This window comes from Anolis carolinensis, chromosome 3 (genome assembly GCF_035594765.1).
Source record: "Anolis carolinensis isolate JA03-04 chromosome 3, rAnoCar3.1.pri, whole genome shotgun sequence".
NCBI classification, from domain to species: Eukaryota; Metazoa; Chordata; class Lepidosauria; order Squamata; family Dactyloidae; genus Anolis; species Anolis carolinensis.
Window position 1 is genome coordinate 15163328 of NC_085843.1, and position 27512 is coordinate 15190839.

Consider the following 27512-nt stretch of genomic DNA (forward strand, 5'->3'; position numbering starts at 1 on the left):
TTTAAAGCCCCCAATGCATGTTGCTACGCATATTTATGATATGTGCCATTTAACCTCATTAATGTGCCCCAGAACTAATAAAAGCAAACAATTTACAACAATTTTGAAATAATGATCTTACCCTAAGAGTTCTCCCCAAGGACTGAGACTTACAGACAGGCCTTGTCAACTATGTGTGGCAGACACATAAGGTTTTATCTTTGATACCAATTCCTTCTAATGGTCAGTCTCTACAGTCACTACTTCTTGTTGTCAACTTCAGCACAGTGATAAACTATGCCACCTAATCTTACTAGATATATAGAACAATGTACAGTTACACATCAATTGCTTCCTTGTTTTTTTATCTGTATGGAAGCCTTGGAAAATTCTCATGGCTATACTGACCCAGCATGGCCCCAGGTCCCTTCAGAGTGCTTCCCCTCATCTATTCGCCATTTATTAATTCCCCTATTTCTATCTTCAATTCTAACTCCCATCTCATCATTGCACTGCTGTTGCTTTATTTAGGGACAGACACAAGGGCAAATGTCCCATTTATCCTGGATGGATTTTGCTGTTGGCAAGGCTGGAGGACTCTCAAGGTCTCTTGTTAACAGGCAATAAATGTTGTGGAAATATATTGCTACAACAAGGGTGATCTAGCTAAACCAAAATAGGATTTAATTTTACTTCATTTTGTAGCCTATTGGATATATGCCCAGTGGACTGGAAGCTATTTCTTCTAATATTATAATTAATAATGCTCAAGTTTAAAAGTCTTCTGGTATTTTTGAGTGATGGATGCTCGCCTTCAAATTTATCCCTGTTACACAATTGACTCAAAGCACAAGTGCAGAAGCAGTTCCCCTGACAATTGTTAATAGGTATTGTACAAAGAATGCATGTGTAATTATAGCCAAAAACAAATAAATTGGGATCCTCAAAAACATTAATTATTTAAGCTTATGTTACTGGAAATCAATTTTGACATACTGGTTGATATCAATTTTTTACATCATGTTCTTTTTCCTCTTCATAGGTCCTTTTGTTCTGCGTCACAGCTGCCCTGTTTATGTTCTTTTTCAGGTATGTTGCCCTACATTCTTTATATTGAAGTTTCATTTAAAAGGGAAAGTGCCCTATCTTTATACATCCATGCTTTTCTATGAAAAAGAAAATAATTAACATTCTGTTTAAAAGAAGAAGAAAAGACCTTAGTAATACTTCCCATTGCGGAAATCTAACTTTCCTGAAAATTTATCATTTAATACCATTGGCTAAAGAACTACAGGAGATACTAAGGGAATACTTATTCACTTCACACTCAATATTTAAAGTGCTTAACATTATTTTAAATTTTGGTTTCTATACCTATATTATGCCTAGAAATATTAGTCAAAAATTGAACTTCAAAACATGAATTGACTTATCCATAGGTCAATGTAAATATTGTGCCTTAACTCTAATAATAATAATAATAATAATAATAATAATAATAATAATAATAATAATAATAATAATAATAGGTCATTGACTGCAAAAGGCCACCCTACTGGGATCTGCACGCATCATCCGAAAATACATCACACAGTCCTAGACACTTGGGAAGTGTTCGACTTGTGATTTTGTGATACGAAATCCAGCATATCTATCTTGTTTGCTGTGTCATAATAAAATAATAATAATAAAAAGAGCCATCCTCTTCTCTGAGAAAAGTGGTGAAAGGCAAGAGCTTAGTCCTTCTTAGGAAAACCTAAAAGAAACACTGACCCAATCTACTTTCTTTGCCATGGAATTGCTTTTGGCCTTTTAAAATGTCTAGGCAGAAAAATGGGGCAGCAGCCTTAAGGCGATGCTGATGCTTTTTCCTCTCCGCAGAGTGACCCTCGAATTCTCCATGGGTCAGATCAAAATTCATTGTTTTGGTCCCCATCTTCCACCAATACATAAGGTCATGTATACTTGAGTATATACAATGCTTATAAAATGCCATCTTTTTAGAGGTCTTATCAACATCAAGCTGTATCCAAATGTTTAAAAATAAATAAGAAATAAAATAAAGACATATTTGTGGACCACTTCCCTCTTTTGTAGTTCCAAAACCATGTACTTTTCCAAGCACACACAAGAAAGCCAAAATATGCTGAGCCTTGTGGAGAAGATGTGATGATGTGTGTACTCGTATACAATGATTTTCCCCTCATAATTCTTTATAAGAAAGTGGAATTTTCTGAAAACATCTATTTTTGTTTTTGGTCTTCTGAGTCACTTTTCACAAGAAGGAAGGGGGAATAGAGATCCTGACAAGTAAATTAAAGAATGCAAAAGTGAATACACAAAGTGATGGTTGGATTATTTGCATTACTTAAAACACATGGCCCTCCTCCAACTTTTTACCCCGCAGGATGGTAACACATCTGAGAGTTCCCTGGACAATATCTTTGAAGACAGCCAATTCTCTCACACCAAAAACGATTTTCCTCAATTCACTTCTGACATGATAAAAAAAATTAATGCTGTAAAATATTTCTCTAGATCCTAGCAACACTCCTCTGGCAAACAAGTTTGTTGACTTTTCTTGATGCTCTGGAGCCAAAATTTGAAATCAGCTTCGTTGGATTTTTCCTTTACTCAGAAAGACATATCTTTTCCCATGCCTTAGCTGCATTGTTAAAGTGTTCTGTTAAATGAAGACTTCAGGCATGGAGCTGATTTTTTAATCTTGCATTTTTACATTCAAATTTCTAGTCCGCTTTAAGAAGGGCAGAGATGAACATCACCATCTGCAGAGAATACAAGCAGGGAATGTGTGAGATGAAACTAGGAGTTAATAAGCACAAGAAAATGACATTTTACTTTATATATGCGCACACACATAATATTCTTATACAGTATATCCCCTGTGAATATACCACAAATCTGCATTTTAAACAATCAATCTGACTTCTTCCCCAGTCAAGCTGTAGAGAAATTGGTCAAGATTCATAGGCATTCTCAGGGACAGAAAGAACAGAACTTGCAAAAGTTATTTTTTCATACTATAGGTTCATAAAGTTCCCACACCAGCATTTGTGCATTTGCTTAATTAATTTAGATCCAGTCTTTCTCCCAACATGGTTACCAAGGAAACTAAACAAAATACAGCTAAAGTTGATATCCTATTTCTAAAATAAAGTACACTCCCAGATTTTGTTCAATTTGCAAATTACAACAACCATGTAGTCCTGCTCTTTCATGAATTTATATGCAAGAATATGAAGTTGACTTTAATAGGCACATGTTCTCATTTAGGGGGAATTCTTAATAGAGTTATTTGTATTGGAAAAACCTTTCTTTTAAAATGAGGGAGTGGATCAAATCTGATGAGGTAGATGTAATACAGCCTCTGAATTATTACTCTATCATAACTTGGCTGGTCTTTGGTCTAGAGTGGACGTTATGGTAAATTACATTATATGGGCAAGCTTAGGTGAGTCTCGAGTTGTGTGCTCCCTTCTCCTATCCAATAGTGCAGACATCAGGAGATCTTTCTATGTCTCTTTTATATTATTGTATCTGGACTTTTCATTCATTTAACTGAATTTTTACAGCAAACAAGCTGCTTAAACGATGCCATGAAGTTGCCTTCTTTCAGTAAAGCCATAGTGTTAGGGGAGGACACATAGCTATGTGAACAGCCTTGCAAACTGTGCTTAATCAAAAATGGAAGTGAGTTTCTTAACCTTTCAGGATTGCCCAGGGGAAGAAGGGGAGAGCATTTTAGCCCAAATTTTGGCGCTACATCTAAAGCAGTTCCCTTCAGAAACCACGGGATTCTGTGCTGCTTTTAAAATCTACTCAATTCTTCTAATTTAGGGAGAGTTCATTACCTACTGGGCAAAATTTTTATAAACCTCATAACATGAGTACATATGCCTGCTATTTTTTCCGGATTACTTCATTCAACTGACAAAAGCTGATAGCACAATAAACCATTTAGTCCCTGAGGTCCTGCGCCAGAGCACCTTTTGACCCTTTCTGCCTAGTTTCTCTAAATTGCTTCATTATGCCCTCTCCATGAGTAGTTTGCTAAAGTAACTGTGACTTTCCAGCTCCTGGAGTTAACAAATATCTGCAGAGAGCAGCAATAATTGTTGAATTTGTCAGCTGTGACTTCTTCTGCTAGGTGAAAAAGCCTAGGAGCATTGTATTTTCCTTTTAATCATTCTAGTCATACAATTAATTTCAAATGTAGCCAAATACATACTTGGCGAGGGTAAGGGTGGAGAAGACATGGGGTAAGAGATGGGGAAAAATTGATTGAAAAGCATTATTTCCATCATCCTATAACACTTTCTATTTCTGACATGGGTAGGTATTAGGGATGTGCACGATATATGTTACCTTGGTGCATTCGTTTCATGTCAGACTTCAGACTGTTGAAGGGCCGGATTATCATTTGAAAAAAAAATACAAACAAATTCCGATGCACACTGCACATGTCTTATTTGTAGTGCAAAAACAAGAACAATGAAAGAACAATACAATATTTAAAAATAAAAACAATTTTAACCCAACATACATTTATCAGGATTTCAATGGGAAGTGTGCTCCTGCTTCTGGCCAATGAGATAGTCAAGTTAATTAGGATTGTTGTTGTTGTTGTTGTTGTTGTTGTGTGCCTTCGAGTCATTTCAGACTTTGGGTGAGCCTAAGTCTAAAATGTATTTATTTATTTATTATTTATTTACTGCATTTATTTACTACATTTGTATCACACCCTTCTCACTCCAAAGGGGACTCAGAGTGGCTTACAAATTATATGTACATACAATATATTATATTATTAGCATAGCACAATATTAGCATTATATATTACTATATTGAACTATACCACTATACTGTAATATTATTAATAATATTATATGTAATATAGAATATATAATATTATTATGGTATTATTATTAGTGTTATATTGTATTACATTATAATATTATTATCAATATTATATGTATATACAATATATTATATTATATAACTGAGGGCGGGGGCCAGGTAAATGACCTCGGAGGGCCGCATCCGGCCCCTGGGCCTTAGTTTGGGGACCCCTGATTTAGATCATCAATAGGATTTTCTAAACCATCATCTGATTTCGTGATGGATTGGATGAGGTTGAATAAATTGAATCTTAATCCACACAAGACAAAGGTGCTCCTGGTGACTCAAATGGTAGATTAGGGAATAGGGAGTTAACTTGTTCTGGATATAAAATGACTGATTGGTTTCATTCCTGGAATCAGCCTTGATCCTGGAGAGGCCCAGGTTTTGAGAGTGGCCATGAGTACTTCTGCACACTAATGTACTAACTGCGCTCACCCTGTAGACTCCTAATCTGGCCATGGTGGTATGTGCAGGGCTGGCTCTAGGTAATTTTCAAGTGTAAGCAGACAGTATTTTGCACCCCCCCCCCCCAGAACCAATAATTGAAAAATAAAAGGTAGAATGTAGAGGTGAATAGAATAGATTACCTTACAAACTCTGACTGAAGCTTCTCCTCCCATAATATATATAGTATGTGATGAGATAGATATATATATAGCATCACATAGATATTTTTTGACATGATGCAAAAGAAATTTATATATCAATCTACCTCGTTGCCCTAAGCAGGACACACACCCCTTGAACAAAGATGAAGTGGAGCAGAACACCTAGAACCCAAGGTGTTGCATGCAGCCCAAGTGCCCAGCAATGAGATGAAGGGAAGGGGGGCAGTAATGGGGTGAGGAAAGTAGAGGTGGGAGTAGGTGGGCATGAGCAAGGAAAGGAGGGGGCTCCTTTGCAAATGGGTGGGGCTGTGGGTGTGGGCTTCCCTCTGCCCTAGAGTGAAGATGCACCGGCCAAAAAAGCAGGAAAAAAGCATGCAGCATTTTTCCTCCTCCTCTTCTTCTCATTTCTTCCTCTCTTTTCCAAGCCAGACAGACGCACCATTGCAATGAGTACTCACTTCTTATATACAGTCCCAGTGCCCTTTTCTCGCTTCATGGGCAGGCATTCTTTCAGGGCTTGGGGGAGGCAGAGTTTGGGAGCAAAAAAAGAGGAAGGGGGTTAAAAATGGGTGCTGGTGGAAACTGCGATGGGGTTGGCGAGGTAGGAGTCTGAAAACATGTGGGTCTGAAGAGGCACTACACGGATGGAAAGAGAGAGGCAGAAAGGCACAGGCAGGAGCGCAAGTGCAAGCACACACACACCAGAGCACCACAAGAAAGATGGAGGGAAAGAGGGAGAGGGAGCTGAGCCTCTGTGTGTATGTGTCCCTTTCCGGGGAAGGGGGCGGAGCCGAAAAGGGTAGAGGGCGGAGCCTCCTGAATGACAGCCAACCAGGGGCTGCCTGTCATTCAAGCAGCTCCTTCCCCATCTATTCCAGGCTGAGGCAAGAAGGAGGCGCCCTCGCAACCCTCCCTGGGCGCCCCTAGCAGAATTGTGCTACCCGCAAATGTTTACGTGGCTTATAGCTTGAGCAGGCCCTGGTTATGTGCATTTGAAAACTTCAATTGAAATGTCAGAGTATGAACTGAAGTGGGGGTGCCCAGACCACAGAACTCTGCTGCTACAACTGTTCTACTGACTGCTAATCAATTTCAGGTTAGAATTAAAAGTGGTGGCTATGACTCATTAAGACCTATAAAGACCTATATGACTCAAGTATGTATCTCTCTATATGATTCTGGCAGCGCCTTGCAATCCTCAGAATAGGCTTTTCTTTCAGTTCTTATTCCAGGGACGCTGCTGTTCCAGATGCTAGATACGGAGCAATGGATTCAAACTACAGGAAAATATTCCACCGAATCATTATGAAGAACTTTCTATTGGTGAGAGCCATTTGATAATGAACTACTTTGCCTTAGAGTAGTGGTTCTCAATCTGTGTGTCCCCAGATCTTTTGGTCTTCAACTCCCAGAAATCCTAACAGTTGGTAAACTGGCTGGGATTTCTGGGAGTTTTAGGCCAAAACACTTGAGAACCCACAGATTGAGAACCTCTGCTCTAAGGCAAAGTAGTTCATTATTGAACTCCAAACTTGGCAGTGGATGCGTAGGTGGCTGTGGAGACCTATTCTTGACCCGCATGTTCTTCTGCAGTGAAGACAACAGTTTCCAGATGGAAGGTGGTCCCGACAAGGGTTGGCTTAACACGCCTTCCTCTTGACACTTTTCTTCCTTAAGTCCTCCATTCGTGCCTCTTCGAATTTCACTGCATTGCTGGTCACAGCTGGCCTCCACTTAGAGCGCTCAAGGGCCAGAGCTTCCCAGTTTCATAGCACTGTTGGTAACAGTTAGAACGGTCAAGGACCAGAGCTTACCAGCTCTCAGTGTCTATGCCAGTTTTTAAGGTTGGCTTTAAGCCCATCTTTAAATCTCTTTTCCTGTCCACCAACATTACGTTTCCAGTTCTTGAGTTGCAAGTATAATAACTGCTTTGGGAAACAGTGATCAAGCATTCAGACAACGTGGCCAGTCCAGCGGAGTTGATGCGTAGGAGCATCGCTTCAACGCTGGTAGTCTTTGGTTCTTTCAGCACGCTGACATTTGTCCGCCTGCCTTCCCAAAAGATTTGCAGGATTTTTTGGAGGCAATGCTGATGGAATCTTTCCAGGAGTTGAGTGTGACGTCTGTAGATAGTCCATGTTTCACAGGCACATAACAGGGTTGGGAGGACAATAGCTTTATAAACAAGCACCTTGGTATCCCTATGGATGTCCCGATCATCAAACACTCTCTGCTGCATTTGGAGAAATACTGCACTCACAGAGCTCAGACGGTGGTGTATTCACTGTCAATGTTGACTTCTGTGGAGAGGTGGCTGCCAAGGTAGCGGAAATGGTCAACATTTTCTAAAGTTACATCATTAAAATGTATTCCTAGCATTGCAGAGGGATTGGCTGATGACTGCTGGAAGAGCACTTTGGTTTTCTCGATGTTCAATGAGAAGCTGAGCTTCTCATATACTTCTGCAAAAATGTTTAGAATGGCTTGTAGATCTTCTTCTGAATGTGCACAGGCTACGTTATCATCAGCATATTGGAGTTGTTGTGACCTTGGTTTTGGCTTTCAGTCTACTGAGGTAATAGCTTGCCAATTAGCAAAAGATATATTTGATAAAACTTGGAAACCATTTATTGCTTTCATGTGTGAAAGCAATGGCAACCATCAAATGTCCAAGAAAGATTGTGTTTGAATAATTTATGAATACATTACAATACTTTTATGTAATGGATAAAATTGGAATAATGTAGAAGTAATAGAATTGACAGTGCTGTATATTTATAATGCTATGTAAGTGATGGGAGGGCTGGGGTTCTAGAACTGCGAATAAATGGTGAGATAAGACATTTGTATTATGTTTCAAATGTTTAAATAAAGGTATTTAATTATTTTTAAAAAGCAAATATCTTTTTGTTGTATTGAACCTCTTTAAATTATTTTATAATATTTTAAAGTCTTTTTCACAGTTTTCATATTGTGAAGAGTCAAATTTTGTTTTGATGTTAGTATTTTTTCAGCTATTTTGTATTTGTTTTAAATTGTAAACTGATTGGGGGAAAAGATGTGATATACATTAAAATGGTGGTGATAATGATGATGATAATGGTCATAATAATAATGTGTGGGGAAACTACGTAGGAACTGTTTTCCCTAGTCTTTGTAGCCTGGGCATCTCCCTAGGTATTTTGCTTTCAGCATTTCCCTTGTGTGGATTTTGAAAACGGGAGGAGGCCTCCTAAATCTTGGCAACAAATTTAGTAGTTGGCATGCAAATCAAATGGTGCAAGTTGAGCAAGTGGTATAAACCTCTCCTAACCTACTCATGGGATCTGTGAAGGAGCAAAGCAGTCATAATTCTGTCTTCCTTTCCCTTGGCTAGCTTATGTCTGACTTGGCATCTTTCGTGATGATCACATTGTTTCGTGGCTGACCTTTGCTTTATGACAGCTCTTTTCATTGTGCTAACTTGGCTGTGGTGATGCACGCTAAATGTTTTGCTCAGGCATTTTATCAAGCATATCCCTTAATCCATCTGTGCCATGGGCAATCTAGTTTTAACCTAGAGTTTAAACAATGAGTTTTAAACAAATGGGAACAGAAAATACTTCCAGCAAGAGCTCATCTGGCTTTCTATTAGCCGTTTACACTTGGACAAATGTTGCCTTGTTAAAAAGTGACAAAGTAGTATAGATGCACTTATCATGAAGCTCTTAATGTTCTTCTTCGTGCATAGTGTTCATTTTTTATTAAATCCATATCAATCTCCTTTTCTCTATAACAGTGGTTCCCAACCTTTTTTTGACTGGGGACTACTTTGACCAGGGGCCACTCTCCAACATTAGTACTAAAAAAGTAACGAATTAGTTTTTCATCAACTTTAGATTCGGTTTGGTTATTTGGGGTGCTGATTCAGAAAATTGTATTGGATAGACCACATCAACTCTAGTTTCTGATACAGAACATATGCTATCCAGTAGTCACCATCTGCTCGCCTACAGAAAACCATATTTAATAATCTAGAGTTTATGTGGTCTATCCAATGCAATTTTCTGAATCAGCAGTCCAGATAATCCCAGAAACAGACCTAAAAACAAAGACACCAATTTTTTTTTTGGTTGGGCTGTGTTGGGCTGGATTCTGTTAACGCTTGCATTAAAAAGAAAAGAAGGGGAGGGAGCTGAGGTTGAAATAAAAGTGGAGCGCGAGACCCAAAAAACTGTCCTAATGGCTTTAATACTTGTTGTTACTACTACTACTACTACTACTACTACTACTACTACTACTACATTGGGGTCCTAAATAGGGTCTTACAAAGGGCTACTTTCCCATTACAACTGATGTGTGGCAATGGGAGCTAATTATTATTATTAATAATAATAATTGTTACTTTGGGAGCCTAAATAGGGTCTTGCAAAGGGCTGCTTTCCCATTGCAACTCTTGTTTGTCAATGGGAGCTAATAATAATATTGATGATAAAAATAGTTACTTTTGGGGACTAAACAACATCTTATAAAGGGCTGCTTTCCCAATACAGCTAATATGTGGCAATGGGAGCTAATAATAATAATAATAGTTATTTTGGGGAACTCTCCTCCCTCTCTCCTCCAAGGGTGCCAGGGAAGCCACGAGAGGGCGAGGGCAATGGCTCTGGCCTCCCTCCCTCCCTCCCTCCCTTCCTTCCTTCCTTCCTTCCTTCCTTCCTTCCTTCCTTCCTTCCTTCCTTCCTTCCTTCTCTCCCTTTCCTTATCTCTCGCTCTCCTCCAATGGCTCTGGGGAAGCCGTGAGAGAGTGAGAGCAACGGCACTGCCTTCCTTCCTTCCTTCCTTCCTTCCTTCCTTCCTTCCTTCCTTCCTTCCTTCCTTCCTTCCTTCCTTCCTTCCTTCTCTCCCTCTCCTCTTGTCTCTCCCTCTCTTCCAACGGTGGCATGCACCCCTGGCCGTGGACCTTATTTTAGGTCTCGTGGCCCACAGGTTGGGAACTACTGCTCTATAAGGGATACATATGTTTGTGGAATCATATGCACGTACTAAAGGGCTAAGAAGAATTAAGCTAAATAAGTAGATTGCATATAAAAAGAAGTACAATTTATTTACTTGTGTAATTTTGTACTGTGGGCCTTGTGTAATTAATAAGCGTTTCATTTTGGAGGAGAAAATTAGAAGAATCTGCAATATGAAATGTTGATGCATCACAAAAGAAGCAGGATGATGTTTCTCAGCCTCGTGGAGCTTTTTTATTTATTTATTTACAGCATTTATATTCTGCCCTTCTCACCCCGAAGGGAACTCAGAGCGGATCACATTACACATATAGGCAAACATTCAATGCCTTTTAACATAGGACAAAGACAAACAACATAGCTCCGAACGGGCCTCGAACTCATGACCTCCTGGTCAGAGTGATTCGTTGCAGTTAATTGCAGCTGGTTTGCTCTCCCGTCTACGCCACAGCCCCGGGCTTTTATTATTATCTTTCTCTTAGTTTTCATTTTATCTTCCCTGGTCTTTTCTGTGATCTCTTTTCTATCATTTCTTTTAATTTTCTCCTGTTCCAAATGTTGTCCATAATCAACTATTGGAAGATGATATCATTGCTTCAGAATCTCCTTCTCTGGAGGTTTTTAAATCAGGATTGGGAACACTTGGATTGTGTCTTCCTGCATTTCAGGGTATTGTGGCCTCTTTCAAAACTTATGATCTATTATTTTATGTTCTAAGCAATCTGCTTTATAATAACGCGACACAGATACTTGATGAAAAGAGCACACTGTGTGATTTTCTACACTTTCAAGGAAATACAGTAGTCCCTTGTTTGCGATATACATGGTAAAGGACCAGATGTGTTTTAGATTTCGATGTTTGTTTCATATTTGGTAATACCTCTATTTGCATGTACATACATAAAGAAATAGCTTGAAGATGGGACCCAAGTCATGACATTCAATTACATTTCATAGACACCATATACATATAACCTGAAGGTAACTTTATACACAATATTTGAAATAATTTTGTGTTTGAAACAAAGTTTGCGTACATTGAACCACCAAAAGACAAAGATATTACTGTCTCAACTACCCATGTGGACAGTTTTGGATTTTGGAGTATTTTGGAGTTTTGAATTCCAGATATCAATGCTTCACTTGTTTCTTCATCAGGCAAAGATGAAGAGAAAGGTGACAGTATTGAGAGCCACTGGCCTATATTTTGGCTCTGATGTTATTTCTGTTGTGAATTAAAATGGTGTGGAGGAATCCCAATAAAGCCAAAGGCCACTCCCCCTCTTGGTCATGTGGGACTGGAGACAAAGGACAGTAAAAAATAAATGATACAATTTCAATTCCAATAGAAGCAAAATAACTTCCCTTAAAGAGGGCAACACTTTTGGGGTGTGGATGGATTTTATTGTATTTTGCTCAATGACCAACACAGCTACCTCTTAATATGTTTCCTGACCACTGGAAGTATCTTAAAGATGTTATGTAGCCCTTTGGAAATGTAAGGCAAGAGCCAGAGTTTGCATCTTTCTGGATGCAATCTGCTCCCACAATTGTTTAAATGTAGTTTATAATCTGAGACTTTGATATCACTTTGTACTGCTTCGTATCAGCGAAAGCTCACATTAGAATAAAAATTACCTGTGTTGTAATGCACTTCAATTTTGAGGTGTTCATTACAAAAAAATGGATTTGCCAAAGAAGCAAGGAAAAGCAGCACCCTTCCGTTCAACTTGGTGAAGGGGGGCTCCGTTTCTCCTTGGCCTCTCAGCTGAGAGGAGAAGGGAGCTTGGGGAGGTAAGGAGCTCCAGTTCCCAAATAGTCTCATTCACAGTGTAAATGAGGCCAGTTGAGAAGCCACCACTTGTCCATCAGGCAGAGGTTGGTGAGTTGTAGACTCGGCCTGATTGAAGGTCACAGGCAGCTATAGGTGCATGATTCTAATGCTTCATCGAATGTAATGTGCATCTCCATTTTGGCTAAGCAATTAAGCCAAAAAGATGTGTATTACATTTGAGTAAATACAGTTGTTAACTCTTAAAGGTGCCGTTATATTTCCTTTTTATCTCCCCCTTCCTTCTTACTTTTTTATGTAAGAAGTGAAAATGTATCGGCTTGGTCACTTTACAGTTCCATTTGGCTGTTACAAGTGTTTGTTTCTAAATATTTAAGTGATTACATTTTCTCCTATGTTCATTCAGAATTTTTTTCCCTGTTCACGATGTTGGTCTCTGTGAGTCATCTGGAAATGTCTCGTAATGTGCTAATGGGGATTACTCTTAAATTGTTGCTGTCTCTTCTTCCAGTTTTCTACAATATTGTGTTTTGTGTATTTCCCCCCTCCAACCATTATTTTGGAACATGTAATTTGATACTGAATATTGAGGAGATGTTTCCTTTTGATTGTAAATAAATATTGCACCTATATCTCCAAAAGTCATAGTGGGTGCTGTTAAAACAAGATTGAGCGTGGTTTTGTGAGTTTTATACCACTTTTAAGAATGTTATGTATTATATATATTATATAGATTTCATTTTACTATAATTGTTATTGAACATTGTAATTTTGTTACTTGCAACCTGTAGAATGCTATGTTTTTGGCAATCGCATGTAGGTGATGCAGATAAGGGTCTGATAATGTTAGAATATAGCTTCCCTATCTTATGTTGACTGTGTTACAATTTTGTTTGTTTAAAGAATGATAATACGTAAAGAATATTCTGTGTTCGGTATTCTACATTTTGTTTTTTATTGATCATTGTTTATTCGCTGCTCCTTTATATGGTCTTAAGAATGTAAAATTAACTTGAAGTATGAAAAGGTATGTGTTGCACACTCTGGTATAAATCCATACAGACTAAACCCTTTAGTCTATTCATGACACATACCTAAATACAAACCCATTCCAGCATACCTTTGACAAAATCCAGCAATTTTCTTGAAGTTGTACGGACAATGGCTTAGATTGGTTTCTATGGTGATTAATCCTTAGTAGTGATTCACAATGGACATGTCTTAATTCATCACTGCTAAACCTTAGAAAGGAAAGTTTAAGCTCAGGTTGCAAGCAGAAACTAGTTATTAAGGATGTTAAGAGGTTTCTATCCATTTCAACCGAAATGACAAAAAAGGAAACTGTCACCCTGATCTCAAATATATTTGTTTGCAAATAAATCACTTAGATTTCAGTTTGCTGTCCATTGTACGTGCATTCAATTGTTGTTTGAGATGACAAGGCTTCCTACCTCCTACAAAAGGAGTCCTATTAGCTCCAGTGATTGTTTGAAAGATCAAAGTCCAAATCTACTTCTTCAGCAATGAATGTGAGAAATCTAAAAAAAAAAAAGTGTGCCAATTTAACTACCATTTTGTATTGCCTCATTTGTTCTCTCTCTCTTTTTTTACAAGACCTCTTGGAAATTCTAATGGAACTTGAGATAGAGGACTAGGTCTGTATGCTTGAAAAAATGTGTGGCCTTTGACATTGTGCGAGATAATGTTGTTTGTAGCAGTAGATTTTCCTTGAGGAGGAGTTAATAAAATGTAATCTGTGATTCAGGTAATGCAAACTTTTTTCCTCTCCCCCTGAGAATAGACATGACGCCAACTAGACTGAACATTGAACAGGCCTTTTCTCTGTATTTTCTCCGCTATTGTTGTCATGTCCTTACTGTTATGGTCCAAGATAATAGTGAACAAACTGATTTTATATTTTCCAACTATGAATCAGTTAGGTGGGATTTTTTTTTGCCTGAGATGAGTTGTTTTATCTGAATCACTCGTTCCTTAGTAAAGTCAGTGCCTTGTGAACAGCTAAGGTGGGTGCTGTAATTAATATGGATTTACTAGTCGTTTTGCTGATGTGGAAGAATGACTCCTAAAAGTTTTCAGGAAAAAATTGTTTTTATAAATTTTATTTTTAAAACTGTATGTGACAAATCCCATCTTCCAAGTTGGCCCTTAATTCCAAATTTGGGGTCACATCAATCGCCTTCCCCATTTCTTCTCAAGATTCCTCCCTGGAGTAAGTACTTGGACCTCAAGGCAATCCCTATGTGGATCAGTGGATGGGTTTATTTCTTTGGTCGTGTTATAAATGTCAACATACTTTCTTTCAAAACCTAATATAAGCAGCCAGACAAAGTTTTAGAAAAATGATCAAGCAAGTAGAAATTTGTTAAGACACATTTAAGCAATCTATTAACTCCTTTGCAACTCCCCAAAATCCTATTCAGTTTTCCCTTCTGGCTGACTGTACTATCTCTATTCTAGTTCTTTTCTATCTGTATATCATCTTTCCCCTCTATTAGTGGTTCCCAAACTTTTTCAGACATACAACACTTCACAAGACATTCCCTATCCTCCAGAAAACTTTAATTCTAGCTCTGATTTTGATTAAGCATTATGAACTCACAAAGTTCTTCCTCCTTTTATATACTCCTGAGAGTTATGTATAGCATAGCAACTTTGGAAATAAGGAAAAACACATTTTAAATATGACCACAAATTTTTATTTTGGTACAAGAAAATATTGGTTCTATACCTAATGTAAAGGAGCCCCCAATGGCAGAGCGGGTTAATCCGCTGAGCTGCTGAACTTGCTGACTGAAAGGTTGGCGGTTCAAATCCGGGGAGCGAAGTGAGCACCCGCTATTAGCCCCAGCTTCTGCCAACCTAGCAGTTCGAAAACATGAAAATGTGAGATGAATAGGTACTGATTCTGCAGAAAGGTACCCTGTTTTCCCGAAAATAAGACATACCCTGAAAGTAAGACCTAGTAGAGGTTTTGCTGAATTGCTAAATATAAGGCCTCCCCTGAAAGTAAGACCTAGCAAAGTTTTTGATTGGAAGCATGCTCGCCAAACATAACATCACAGCATGCAGGATTGGTAAATGTACATACCATAGAGTATTGTACATGGAAATAATGGTAGTAACAAGACATTCTTGAAAGGATTCATAGTTTGTCTGGTTATGCTGGTTTGTGATGACAACTACTGTACTCCATATAGTAAATGTTCTTTTTTTTTTGTTCAACAATAAATGTGAATTATTCTTCATGGAAAAATAAGGCATCCTCTGAAAATAAGACCTAGCACATCTTTGGGAGCAAAAATTAATATAAGACACTGTCTTATTTTCGGGGAAACACAGTAACAGCGTTCCATGTAGTCATCCTGGCCACATGACCTAGGATGTTTCTATGGACAACGCCGGCTCTTCGGCTTAGAAATTGAGATGAGCATAACCTCCAGAGTTGGATACAACTGGACTTAATGTCAGGGGAAACATTTATGTTTACCTTTACCTAATGTAACTGATGAAATTGTTTCATTTTTGTATATAAAATTGTTTTGAAATTATGTTTTATTCCTAACAGTTGAATCCAGAGTGGCATCCACCTTTCTACTATATTTGTTTTTGATGTAAGCATAAACTGAAAAGCCTGATTCACATCAATAGGTGGACATGAAGGGGAGCAAAGTTTGGATAACCTTTCTGGCTACTGACCGATATATGTCTATCAGTCATTCAGTATCACAGATTCAAATTTCATATTTAAAACAAAAGTACAAAAAATGTTATACACAAAATATGAGGTTTATTTCAGTTAACAAATGAGTTTTGCACTTGCTCGATGCCTTTGCTGGTGTCCAGGAAGGACCACTTATGTGGTTTTATTTTAAAGCCTCTACGATCCTATCGCTGTCCCTTAAGCCATAGATCACTTATCTCTCTCTTTGCAATTCTTTCTCTCATCCCCCTCCTGCCAGAATGTGAACGAGCACAAAGCAGCCCCAGACTGCATTGGTTGATTAGTGATCATAGTGAACCCCTTTCTCTCGCCCCATACACACCAAAGTGCAGATTTGCTGTGTGAATGTGTATGTGGCTTCTTTGAGGCAGTGATTGTAAGGTTCACCACCAGGCTCACATTCTTCATGGTCCCTCCTCTGAGAAGCTCCCCAGTGACTCAGTTTACCAGCTTGGGGAGATTTCCCCTTACCTTTACTTTATTTATGGGTTTTTCACTTTCTCAGGGATCCTGCAACCCTAACCCCTAAAATATATTCAGTTGAATGGGAAATGACAGAACAAGGAGAAATCCATAATTAAGAAGGAAATGTACAATTAGAGACAATGAAGGGGCAAAACTATAACATGGGGAAAAGATAATTTAAAATGAGGGGAACAAGACACTAGAAAATTAAAAACCATTGCAATTTGGTTGAGATAAGAAGGTAGGAATTAATGACAGAAAATACAGCGTAGGTGGCTTTAGGCAAATTAAAGGAATGGATAGTCAAGGTAAACAGAAATTATATACAAATGTGGAAAGTAATATAAAGTATCATTGGAAATTGCTTTTTAAAGACAAGAGAAAGCTGTATGTTTTTATAGTAAGAAAAAGGAATTGAGGAATGTAATAAAAAGGGTATTACCAAAATGTAGACTGTATGTTGTTGATTTGGGGTTTTGATTTGTTTGTTTTTACTGTCTCTCCTCTTATATAGTTTTACAGAGTATGAAAACTGAACTGCATCACTGGACTTGTTATGGTTTTTCAACATTTCTCTTTCAAATTAAGGAATTTTAGACATTAAGAGTTGCTTGAAGAAGTATCAGTTCCAGTATTTCCATATTCTAGTTCCCCAAATATGGCATCATCGTTTAATTATTGTACAAATGATGCAGTGGACTGGAGGTGTTCACGATTAATTTTCTACTCAAAATCTATTCAAAATCACAGAATATAGAAAACATAGAGCTAGAGTTTGAATGGTTTCCTTCAGGGCAATGCTTTTCAAGCTCTCTGATGTGAGGCATTGTTATTGCCATCACCTCAGTTGCCAGGACCTGGCGCTAAATTGTTTCCATTGTTTCTTTCTTTAAAAATTCCCATGGACTGACAGTCAATGGCTCAGGTACCAGCACTGACCCAGAGATCACCACTTTAAATAGCACTGCTTTATAAATACTTGTGAATTTAGGAAGCAAAATGGCACCCCCCATGTTCATTTGTAAATCTATATTATTGACAAATAAAAGGCTGATCATGAAATAAATAAAATCGACCTGTTTATTGTGTGATTATGTGCTGTCATATCACAGAACAAAACGCACAATAAAACGGATTATAAATAGCAACAAATGTCTTTCAGCTTGGGTATCTTTCAGCTCGGGTATTTCCCTTATTTTCCTTGAAGTGAAAATGTGATGGATGCCCCACATCCAAACTGTTCTTAACAAATGTTAAGAACATGTTAAGTAGTTCTCAACCTGTGGGTCCCCAGGTGTTTTGGCCTACAACTCCCAGAAACCCCAGCCAATTTACCAGCTGTTAGGATTTCTGAAAGTTGAAGGCCAAAATATCTGGGGGACCCACAGGTTGAGAACCACTGGCCTACATGATCTGATGAACAGTTAATAGATTACCCAGATTATGAAATCCCAGTGGGAAAAAAAGGAAGTGAGATGTATCACACAAGTGATGTCCTGCAGGACCAGACATAGGTTTATAAGGGCCTAGTAGGTAAAAATATCTAATTTCTTCCTTCGATTATGGTAGGCAATAATTTGATTTTCCCATATAATATATATTAATTTAATACTCATCTTGTGAGTTCCCTGGTGAATTTTCATCTTATCGTTCACTATGTGATTAGGTTTCTGTATCAGAGCCAGATTTACCATGAAACTTCTTTTGTGAGATAGCCATCTCAGAAAGTTGTGTTTCTGGGATGGTGGTGGTAAAGAATAGTGGTGTTGTGTTGCAAGACAAATCTGTATGTAACCTATGCCAATTTCTGCAACCATTATGCCATCCTGTAACCCTTTGGTACAGTGGAGGATTCTACCATATCAGTAGTGTTGAAAAGACATCACTTTTGAGTCCCAGTCCTGGAGAAAATAGGGTGGTGATAACAACAACAACAACAACATGTGTTAGCATTTGTTTCTGTAGTTTTACTTTTATGGGAGTTACCATCTAGCGTCGAACTTTAAAGAAAAATATTAAAGTATTTAGGGAGCACCCTTGCTGATTTCTTTATGAATTCTTTTAATTGCATAGCATGACGGGATGCATTGAGTATAAACTTAATGAATTCTTTTAACAGTCTATAATTTTCAATAATTAATGCTTAGTGGCACACATATCAGTAAGAAATTGGTTATTTTTTCCCCTTAAAAATCACCTTGTGTAATATTGGGAAAAACTAGCCTTTAATCTAATCTAATTTGTTAAAACATTTGCCATTTGAACACTGTAACCTTCCAAGTTAACATCAAGGTTAGAAGTTGCTTATTTACTAGATAGTCTGATGAAACAGCTGCTGATTTTTCTTCTAATCCAGAAGGTGAACTTGACCAATTTAGCCCAATTTAAATAAAGGGCCAGTGTTTGTTTTTAATAGTGTTTTTTTTCAAAAAGAGAAAAATCAGTTGTGTAAAATAATCACTTCCACGTGGCTTATGTTTTTGTGACTTTGTCACAAGTAGAACTTTGTCACTTTTCAATTTGTTTGCCTTTTAAATTGAAGATTTCATTTTGCACCTTCGTAAACTATCGAAGTTGCAACAGTACATGCACAAATATAATTTATTTTAGTACTTCTGATTCTAGGTTTGGTGGAAGAAATTTCATTCCTTTGATTACAAGAGTTTGAAAAAAATGACATGTTCTCACCCATCAGCCTGATACTTTGAGGCAAGAGAATGTTAATAGATTTCTTTGCTTGACTTGAGTTATTGGTGGAATTTTGCTTCTTGTGGAAGTCAGCATTGCTCATTCTGGTGGGAAATGAGGATTGATGTTGATTAGTATAATTAAGAAATTAAATGAGAAAGATTTTAAAAGACCCTGGATTTGATACTGGGTTTTCTGAGCTAAAAATTGGATTATGGGGAGGAATGAAATCTTGTTTGCAAAATCAGTTGCTATCGAAGTATTGGATACTACATTCCTTATTAGCCCTAGTGGGCAATGTTGACGTTGCTCTGATTTCAGATTAGTATGCTGAGTAAGTGGGGTTTTCTGTCTGTAGTTTGACCTTCATTGGGTGGTTAGGAGCCAAGAAGGACCTTTAAAATGTATGCATTAAATTCTAGGGACTCAAATTTTGTGTGACTTCCACATGTTTTTATTGTAAGGCTACTATGAAATCATTTCTCAGTAGTGTTGCAGACTGGCTGGGATATATCAAAGTGGTACCACACGGGACATAATATGAAGCAGTAACAGATATTCTGGAAGCTTAAACTAATTTTGAAAAGGCTGGTCCACATTACACAGGTCAAATTACAACACATTATGCTTGCATTAAAGTATCTGTAGAAACACCCTGTTACCTTCTAGGGGTCTGTCGTAGGGGTGAGAAATTAATTATCCAAAAACCAGTTGGAAGAGCCAAGTTTTAAGCTCTTCCTAAATGCTACTAGGGTGGGGGCTTGCCTAATCTCTCCCTGGGGAGCAAGTTCCAGAGCCAGGGGGATCACTCTGGAACTCGCTTAATATTCAAATCCTGTTATATACAGTGAGTACATACATCCATTGTCTTTTAACTTAAAAGGCCCCTAACAAAAATATTGAGGTGTTAACAATCTATCTTCTCTTGGGGGCATCAGTGTTCAGTTCCAGAGTGGCTTGCTGCCCATACCAAAATTGTTATCTTGGATTGTACAGTCATCATTTTTACCTGTACCACGATGAAATCAATTCCATTTTTGAAGGTCAATAGACAATCCCTTGGGCAGACAAATTTTGTTAGGCCTTCACGTGGATTGAATATGTCACATGTGAGAAATCCTCTTAACCTTGACTTCTATCACAACTTCTAAGAAGTTCAGACATACCCCCTCAATTATTATTTGTCAAATGATGATGGCAAGGAACGCACAATGAGATGTAGCTAGTGTGTATCCTTTTTTCCCTGTGGCCTTTCTTCCTGGAGACTCACCTAAGCAGAAGTTAAATACACAGCATGACTGTTTAAGTACATATTTAAATGAAACAGCACAAGGCACATTTCAGTTTTTTAAAAATATCTTAGATTAGGAAAGGATGAAGTTGTGTTAATTATCTTACAGATGTTGTGATTATTCAACATGCTGCTTTAGAGATGGTCATGGTGAAAATTACATTCGCAAACAAACAAGATGCAATAGCTTCTGTCTGAAGATTTATGTAAGAATGCAGTGGTGCATCACTTTAAGTTTCAGCATAATCTTCTCAGTTTTCTGCATTACCATTTCCACAGTGTTTCTCCATAGAGAGAGCGAGTCTCTTTAAGAAGGAAAGGCCTTCTTAAAAACATATGATTACTTCCAACATACCATATGAACTCAGAATATATTCTGCATTAATTACTGAAGTCTCACTGATGAAATTTAACCTCTGTTGTAATTCCATTAGCTGAACCAGGGAGAGGCACATTTGATAGTTTTGAGGTAGGATCCATTTTCTGAGATCATTTAAATATACAGGCTCTAATTTAATAAGCTTCCACTTTCTCTAGTGAGACTCTAGTAGATGAGAGCTTTTTCTTTCCTGAAAATAGTTGCTACTGTGCATATATTATTAAAAAAAAAACAGGAGGAGAATAGTTTGAAGCAAACTGTTTATATCTTAAAATACCATTGTTCTGCATCCATCTAACTCCCATTTCTTAAACTTCATGAAAAATAAAACACAGAAGGGAACTTTCAGTTTGGTTCCATATTTTAGATTAAGTCAGTAAATAATAGTTATTGCAGCCTGTTGATGGTTATAGTTGGAGTTATTTCAAAGAACACAGTTGTATTCCATCGTTCCATATGTCTTTTCGGATGAAACTCTCGCAAGACAAATATAAGGTGAGTATGAAATCCGGTTTGCAGTATTGAAAAGAACCAGAATAACATCTGGTCCCAATCCTCTGCTTTATGACCCAACTCCTGGGATACAGCAGGCCCCTCACAGCCATCTCACGATCATCATTAACTTGGTCAGCCTTTGGCTCCTTGTTCTGGCTTAACTAGCAGTAGGCTCTTTGATGGAGAAGAAACTAGGAGAGATTTTTCAGGTGAACCAGATTGTGTGGTATGATTGTGCACCCTCCTTTTTTCCATTCCTAGTAGCAGCTTTTTGTCTACAAGTGCTAGGGATTAAAAGGAGGAATGTCTGGGTGTGGGGTCTGTGTCTAGAGTGCCTCTATTCATAAGAGAGTTTCACATTCAGAGTATGACCTTCTTGAGCCCCCACATGCTTTTGACATGCAACATTTCAGTACAGCCAATGAAGCTTGATTTTAGTGACCCCTAGTTATGCATTCAAACCCATGCAGAAAATTGCCATAACACTAATTAAGATACACAATTGTCCATCCTTCCACACTCAGGTCACACAAGCAAGAAATCTATGCCATGTACTTAAGGGACGTTATGATTAAACCAGTCTTTGGGGTGGGAAATATTTTTATTGCACTTCTATTCCCATGCCACAAGGTTTGATGCTGCCATCTAGGGAAACTTACTATGTCCAAATCATATTTTTAGCTCTTTGATATTCTTGGCTTTTTCTGAAGCTGGAAAGTATATCAAATTGGAAAAGTGTGCCAATCTGCTGATACAAATGCTCCCAGAAATTGCTGCTGTACCTTTACTCTCAATTGCTCACTGTTTTGTTTAGGTCTGTTTCAAGGAACCGATTATTTAAAATATGTCTTGGATCCTCTGTAAAATGAAAGGCAGCCTATATATTAAATGAAAATAAAAAAATTAACCAAATCTGGTTACAGGAGTGATACCAGAGAGTAATTGTGCTCACTGCAGAAAACCATTGAGGAATGTGTACTAGTATAACTGATCACCGATCCTTCCCTTTGCCTCTTATCGGTTTTAGTGGCGGTTCTATTTGAGATATGTGACTGGCTCTCTGAGTCAGGGAGATGTTTACCTGCAAGGTGAGCTGGCCGAAATAGGAGAAGCTTTTAAGGGCTAATGTTTCAGGCGTCTCTATCCAAAGCCATCCCTAGAGTAGGTCTCTTCAGTTTCCTTTCTAGGTCTCCTCTTGTCAATCACAAAGCCCTTTTGTCCTCTTAATGCATTGATGTGACTGGCCTTTGGCTGTTAATCATGCTCCTGTCATCCTTAGATGCAAAATAAAAGAGCAGGGAAATAGCTCTTCTGGTTCTCAGGCCTCAGCGAATACGTTGCTTGAGGCTACACAGCAGACCTCTGTGTTCCAGCTGCCTGGAATGCTTTTCTGTATGATGGGATTGCCAACAATGATGTACATTACCCATGCGGCTTTCGGCTCCTGGGGCATTGCTGAGAACAAGGCTGATGTTACAACGATGACGATGGGAAAGCAATTGAACCTTGCAGATTTGATTTCTCTCTTTGGTCCTTGCATAGAAATGTCAGTTTGAAAGTAGTAGCCGCCCATTCGTGAAACTTCTGGAAACTTTTTGTTATTGTCTATTGATCTGTCTTCCTAAATGTATTTGTCGTTCTTGTTTGTCAAGTCTTGTGTTTTTCTTGCTAAGATTTGTTGAAAGAGGGTTTGCCATTGCCTTCTCCTGCGACTCAAAGAGTGTTACTTCAAGACCACTAAGGGGGTTTCCATGGCCAAGTTGAGATTCGAAACCTTGTCTCCCAGACTTTTAGACTAACACTCATTGCACTGCACATTGCTGGCTCTAAATATATTAGACTTTCCATAAATAAGATATAAGGGTCTATTCTTTTTTTATAACCTAGGCTTTTTTGCTGGTTTTACTGCCTTCAGTCCTGCTCTAGCATTTATTATGTGCTTCATTTGAGATCTATTTTATGCATGCTGCCCTGAGTAATTACTTACTTGCACAACAATCCTATGAACTGTGCTTTTATATGACAAATTTATATACTGTGTATACTCATGCGTACATCTAAAAATTGTAGCCAAAAAATTGATCCCAAAAACCTAATCTAACTTATACACGAGTCAATATAGGTGTTGTACTTTTTCCCTTATTTGAAAAGGGAACCATCCACTTCTCCTGAGTAGTGAAAGGTGAGTGCTGAAAAAAAGCACCAAACCCTTCTCAGCCCTCCACTTTTGCCTCTTGTGAATGCCTGTGAAGGAAAATGGAGGCAGTGGCATTGGCACTGGGACTTTCCACTCTGCCTAATGACCATTGACTTTTCTATGGGTCATAGCAAAATCCATAGTTTTGGCCCCTTCCCCTGACTTGTACACGAGGCTGACTTGTACACGAGTATATATGGTATAGTTTTGTTGTTTATGTTGTGTGTCTTCAAGTCATTACTGTTAAGTCCATAAATAACAAATAATATATTCTGTTGAATTTTTTTTGGTCACCCAGCATCTTTTCAATATGACACCTGAAAATGTCACCCTCATAGTGAACTTCCCATGGGAAGTATGGGATATAACCGTAACTACAAACAAACAATCCTCAGGCTTCTATACCTATGCAATATTTTAATTATTTTCTGAACATTGTATCAGATTCATATTTGGAAAATACATATGCTCTGTATAGATTTTATAAATGCAACACTGTTTTTCTTGGCTGTGCGTAGTTTAGATAAATAAGTTTCCAGTGTATTTTCCAAGATGATTTTGCTATTTTTGAGTGATATTTAATCAAACAGCATATTCAAAATGAATAATTATCCAGTGCTTAGAGTTCTGATTCTGGGAGCTAACCTGTTTGGCCCAAGGAGGAAAACAAGAGTAACTTTGTGGTTAGATGTTTGTGGCTTTTGCTTTTGGGCAGTGTGCCATAAGATAAGTATGAGATTATTGGAGAATGAGCAATGTGGGAATGGATCACGATATAAAATAGCCTATCTGTCATGGTTTCAGACTTGCCAAGTGATTAATTTTAAAATAATTTTTTTGTCCCCTTGCTGTCATGCTGAGATGTGGCTGTGGTGGGGTTACCAAAAAGATGTGAAAAGGTGATGACCTTGCCATTGTACATTTCCTCTGGAGTCCTTTCTTTTTTTATTTATAGTTTGCTTACATCTAAAAGGGTCAGGTAAGAAAAGCACTTAATCCCCAGGAGAACACTCTACAACTCTGCACATGAAAACACTATCGAGCAACCACCTACTTTCTTATGAAAGCATAAGACTTGCCCATGATCACCTAATGGGGTTCCACGACGAAGTGTGGATCCAAACTCTGGTCTCCCAGAATCATAGTCCAACACACAAACCACTACATCATACTAACTCTCAAATTCTCAATTACAACAGTAAAAACAAGTTTGGTTCAGGAAAGAGCTCCATAATAAAGTATGCTCTTCTAATCTATAGTAGTGCTGCTTAGAGTAGTGGTTTCTGAACCAGTGCTGATCCTCAGGCTGTGGGCTGCCAGTCCATAGTGAGTTTCTTGGGGCAGAGAAATGGGTATACAGTAATCAATTAGCACAAATATGGTGGCAGTCCCTGGCACATTGGAGAGAGGGGGCCCTGTCAGTTCTCCATATCCACTTAAGAAGTACTTTATATTATCCAAGCCAGTGTTGCTCCCAGTGACCTTTGTGGATGAGTAATCTCTTACAGGAAAAGACCTTCACGTGTCCTAACAATTAATTTTGGTTTTGTGATTGTTGAATTTTTTCTGCATATGTATTGTGTAGACAGGAAGCTTTGGAAACAGCCATGGAAGAGGGTTTGGCATTTGCTACTGTTAACCTCTCTGAGATTTCAATTACTTATTTTCAGCAAGAAAGAAGTAGCGGAATTTGGTTGTCTTGCTGACAGTTTCATAAAAGCAGAGACCAGACTGTTGACTTTAAAAGACATAACTAAACAACAGTGGAAAGCCTGGTTTCTAGATTACATTTTAAATTTCATTTCCATAGCCATTTTATTAAGTTAGATGGGTGTTGTAATGTCTGAGGCTTTTGTTCAAAGCTTTGCTTGAGTCCCTTGTTGGTTTGTTGTTTGAAGGTGGAAATGAGATCTTGGGATAAGATACGTGAATACTGGAACTATACTAAACATTGGATAGTTTATACAGGAGCAGCATTGTCGGCCACTCAATGTAACCTGGCTCTACTGCTGCACAGAGAAGAAAACAATTTCTTTTGTGCAAAAAGAGAGAAAATATTTACTTTGCACGCATGCCAGTTCATATATTCCTGGATGTTATGCAGACCACCCAGGCCCAAAGGCCCCAGTTTCAGAGATCTAAATAGGTCCAGCAAAAGCCTGCTGTCTTTGTTCTGCCCAGCTTAACGTTTTGGATCTGGAAGTGCTAGGCATAGTTTTCATTCCCTTCTCTGGATATTCTTTGAAGGGAGTTGGGTGGGAGGAAGAACTGAGTACAAAGGAATTACTGGAAGGTGGAAAAACTATCCACAGTTGTCAAAATTGGTTGTAATCATGTTCTGCTTATTGGAACCAGTGGAGCTTCCCTGCTTGCGTCTGGCTGCAGAGCCAGGTTGATGACTTTTGTCTTGAGTGTTTTGCTTTGAATTATAAGCACTACTCTGCAGTGCTATATGAAATTTGGTTCATATGCTAGCAGGTTGGAATGTGATGCTGAATAGAAACTTAGTAAGTGGCCATATGTACAGTGTTTGGTAGTCTAACCCAAATTAAGCATTGGTTTGGCTAATTTGAAGGGGCCAAATGTCATCTGGTAGATTCTCCCCTGTGCTGGTGAGTATCTTCTGGTTTATATAGGGTAGCATCAAATAGCTAAGTACTGAAATTGTTGTTTTATTTCCTACATTGCTCTGAAGTATTGTTAGTCTTAGGCAGAATTGACATTTAAAATGGCTGTTCCTGTAAATTTTAAACAACTGGTGGCAGAGCAAAATCTCAATTTGTGTTCAGTTCACCTCAAACTTGATTGAAAATCACATTGGTTGTGATAGAACATTAGTTTCCTACTAAGCTAAGGAAGAGAAAGAGCACACCCATTAAATTCAAATCTTTTCCTTCTTTGTTATTCATGTAGTTTAGTTATTCATGTATCCTATTTCATTAACAAACTGCATTGAATTTCTCTTGATCATTTCAGTTTAGTTTTAGAATAAGGAAATGTTGATCTAAATTGTTAAAGTATGAATTTACAGTGGTATTTCCACACATTCTACATCCATGTATTCAAGAAACCATAACTTAAAAAATAAATTTTTAAAATCCAGAAAGCAAAACTTGATTTTGCTATTTTGTATAAGAGATGCCATTTTTTCTGCACAGTTTTATATAATGGCACTTGTGCATCCAAAAGCATCTGTATCCACAAATGGTCTTGGAACTAAACCCTAGCAAATACCAAGGGCAAGCCTGTGCATCTGCAATTAGGTGTGTACAGCAAAATATGACAATATTTCCTACTGCATTGTTTATTGTGCAAGGTAATATGTATCAAATGTAGATATTGTATCACACCAGTTTTATGAGAGTTGCACTGGTTAACCAGATTTTATTTTATTTTATCTTATTTTGGCACAATTCAAAATGCTGAGTTAAACTTGAAAGTTAAACATCTATCATATATGCCCATCCAACTACTTCACAGGATACACATGCCTGCAAAAGAGGCTATTTTGGAGAGAGCCTTTTCAATTTTGGTACCCAGGTTGTGGATTTCAATCCTTGAGCATACATATCTGGCACTTTTTGTTCCATTCTATCCTGCTTTAAATATTCAATTTCATATATATATAGTAAGTTTTAAAAAAAATCAGTTCACTGCTACACAATTCCTTTGCCTAGATCTGTTTGTTTATTTACCCTGTTTTATATCCCACCTTTCTCTACCCCGAAGGGGACTCAAGGCGGCTTACATGTGGCAATAATTCCACGCCTTAACACATACAACATTAAGCTTAAAATAGAATGAACTAAAATTAGTATATATAGTATATTAACATTTTAAAAAATTACATTCAATAGTAAAATTACGCTATCCAGAAATCATAGTCTGTTCTACTTTTGAAATCAGTTTTGATCATAAATTAAAATTTTATTATATTTAATGACATGAAATTGATG

The 27512-nt window shown here is 37.8% G+C and overlaps 2 protein-coding genes across 2 annotated transcripts in view; one reads left to right on the top strand and one right to left on the bottom strand.

Annotated features, from left to right (window-relative positions):
* The window catches only part of grm5 (glutamate metabotropic receptor 5), a 1174932-nt gene that overhangs the window by 408927 nt on the left and 738493 nt on the right, over positions 1 to 27512 (bottom strand). The gene's annotated exons all lie outside the window — the stretch shown is intronic.
* The window catches only part of tmem135 (transmembrane protein 135), a 184337-nt gene that overhangs the window by 112940 nt on the left and 43885 nt on the right, over positions 1 to 27512 (top strand). The window contains exon 6 of the mRNA XM_003219353.3: positions 1022 to 1068. Within this exon, the coding sequence (XP_003219401.1) occupies positions 1022 to 1068 (47 nt within the window). The remainder of the gene's footprint in view (positions 1 to 1021; positions 1069 to 27512) is intronic.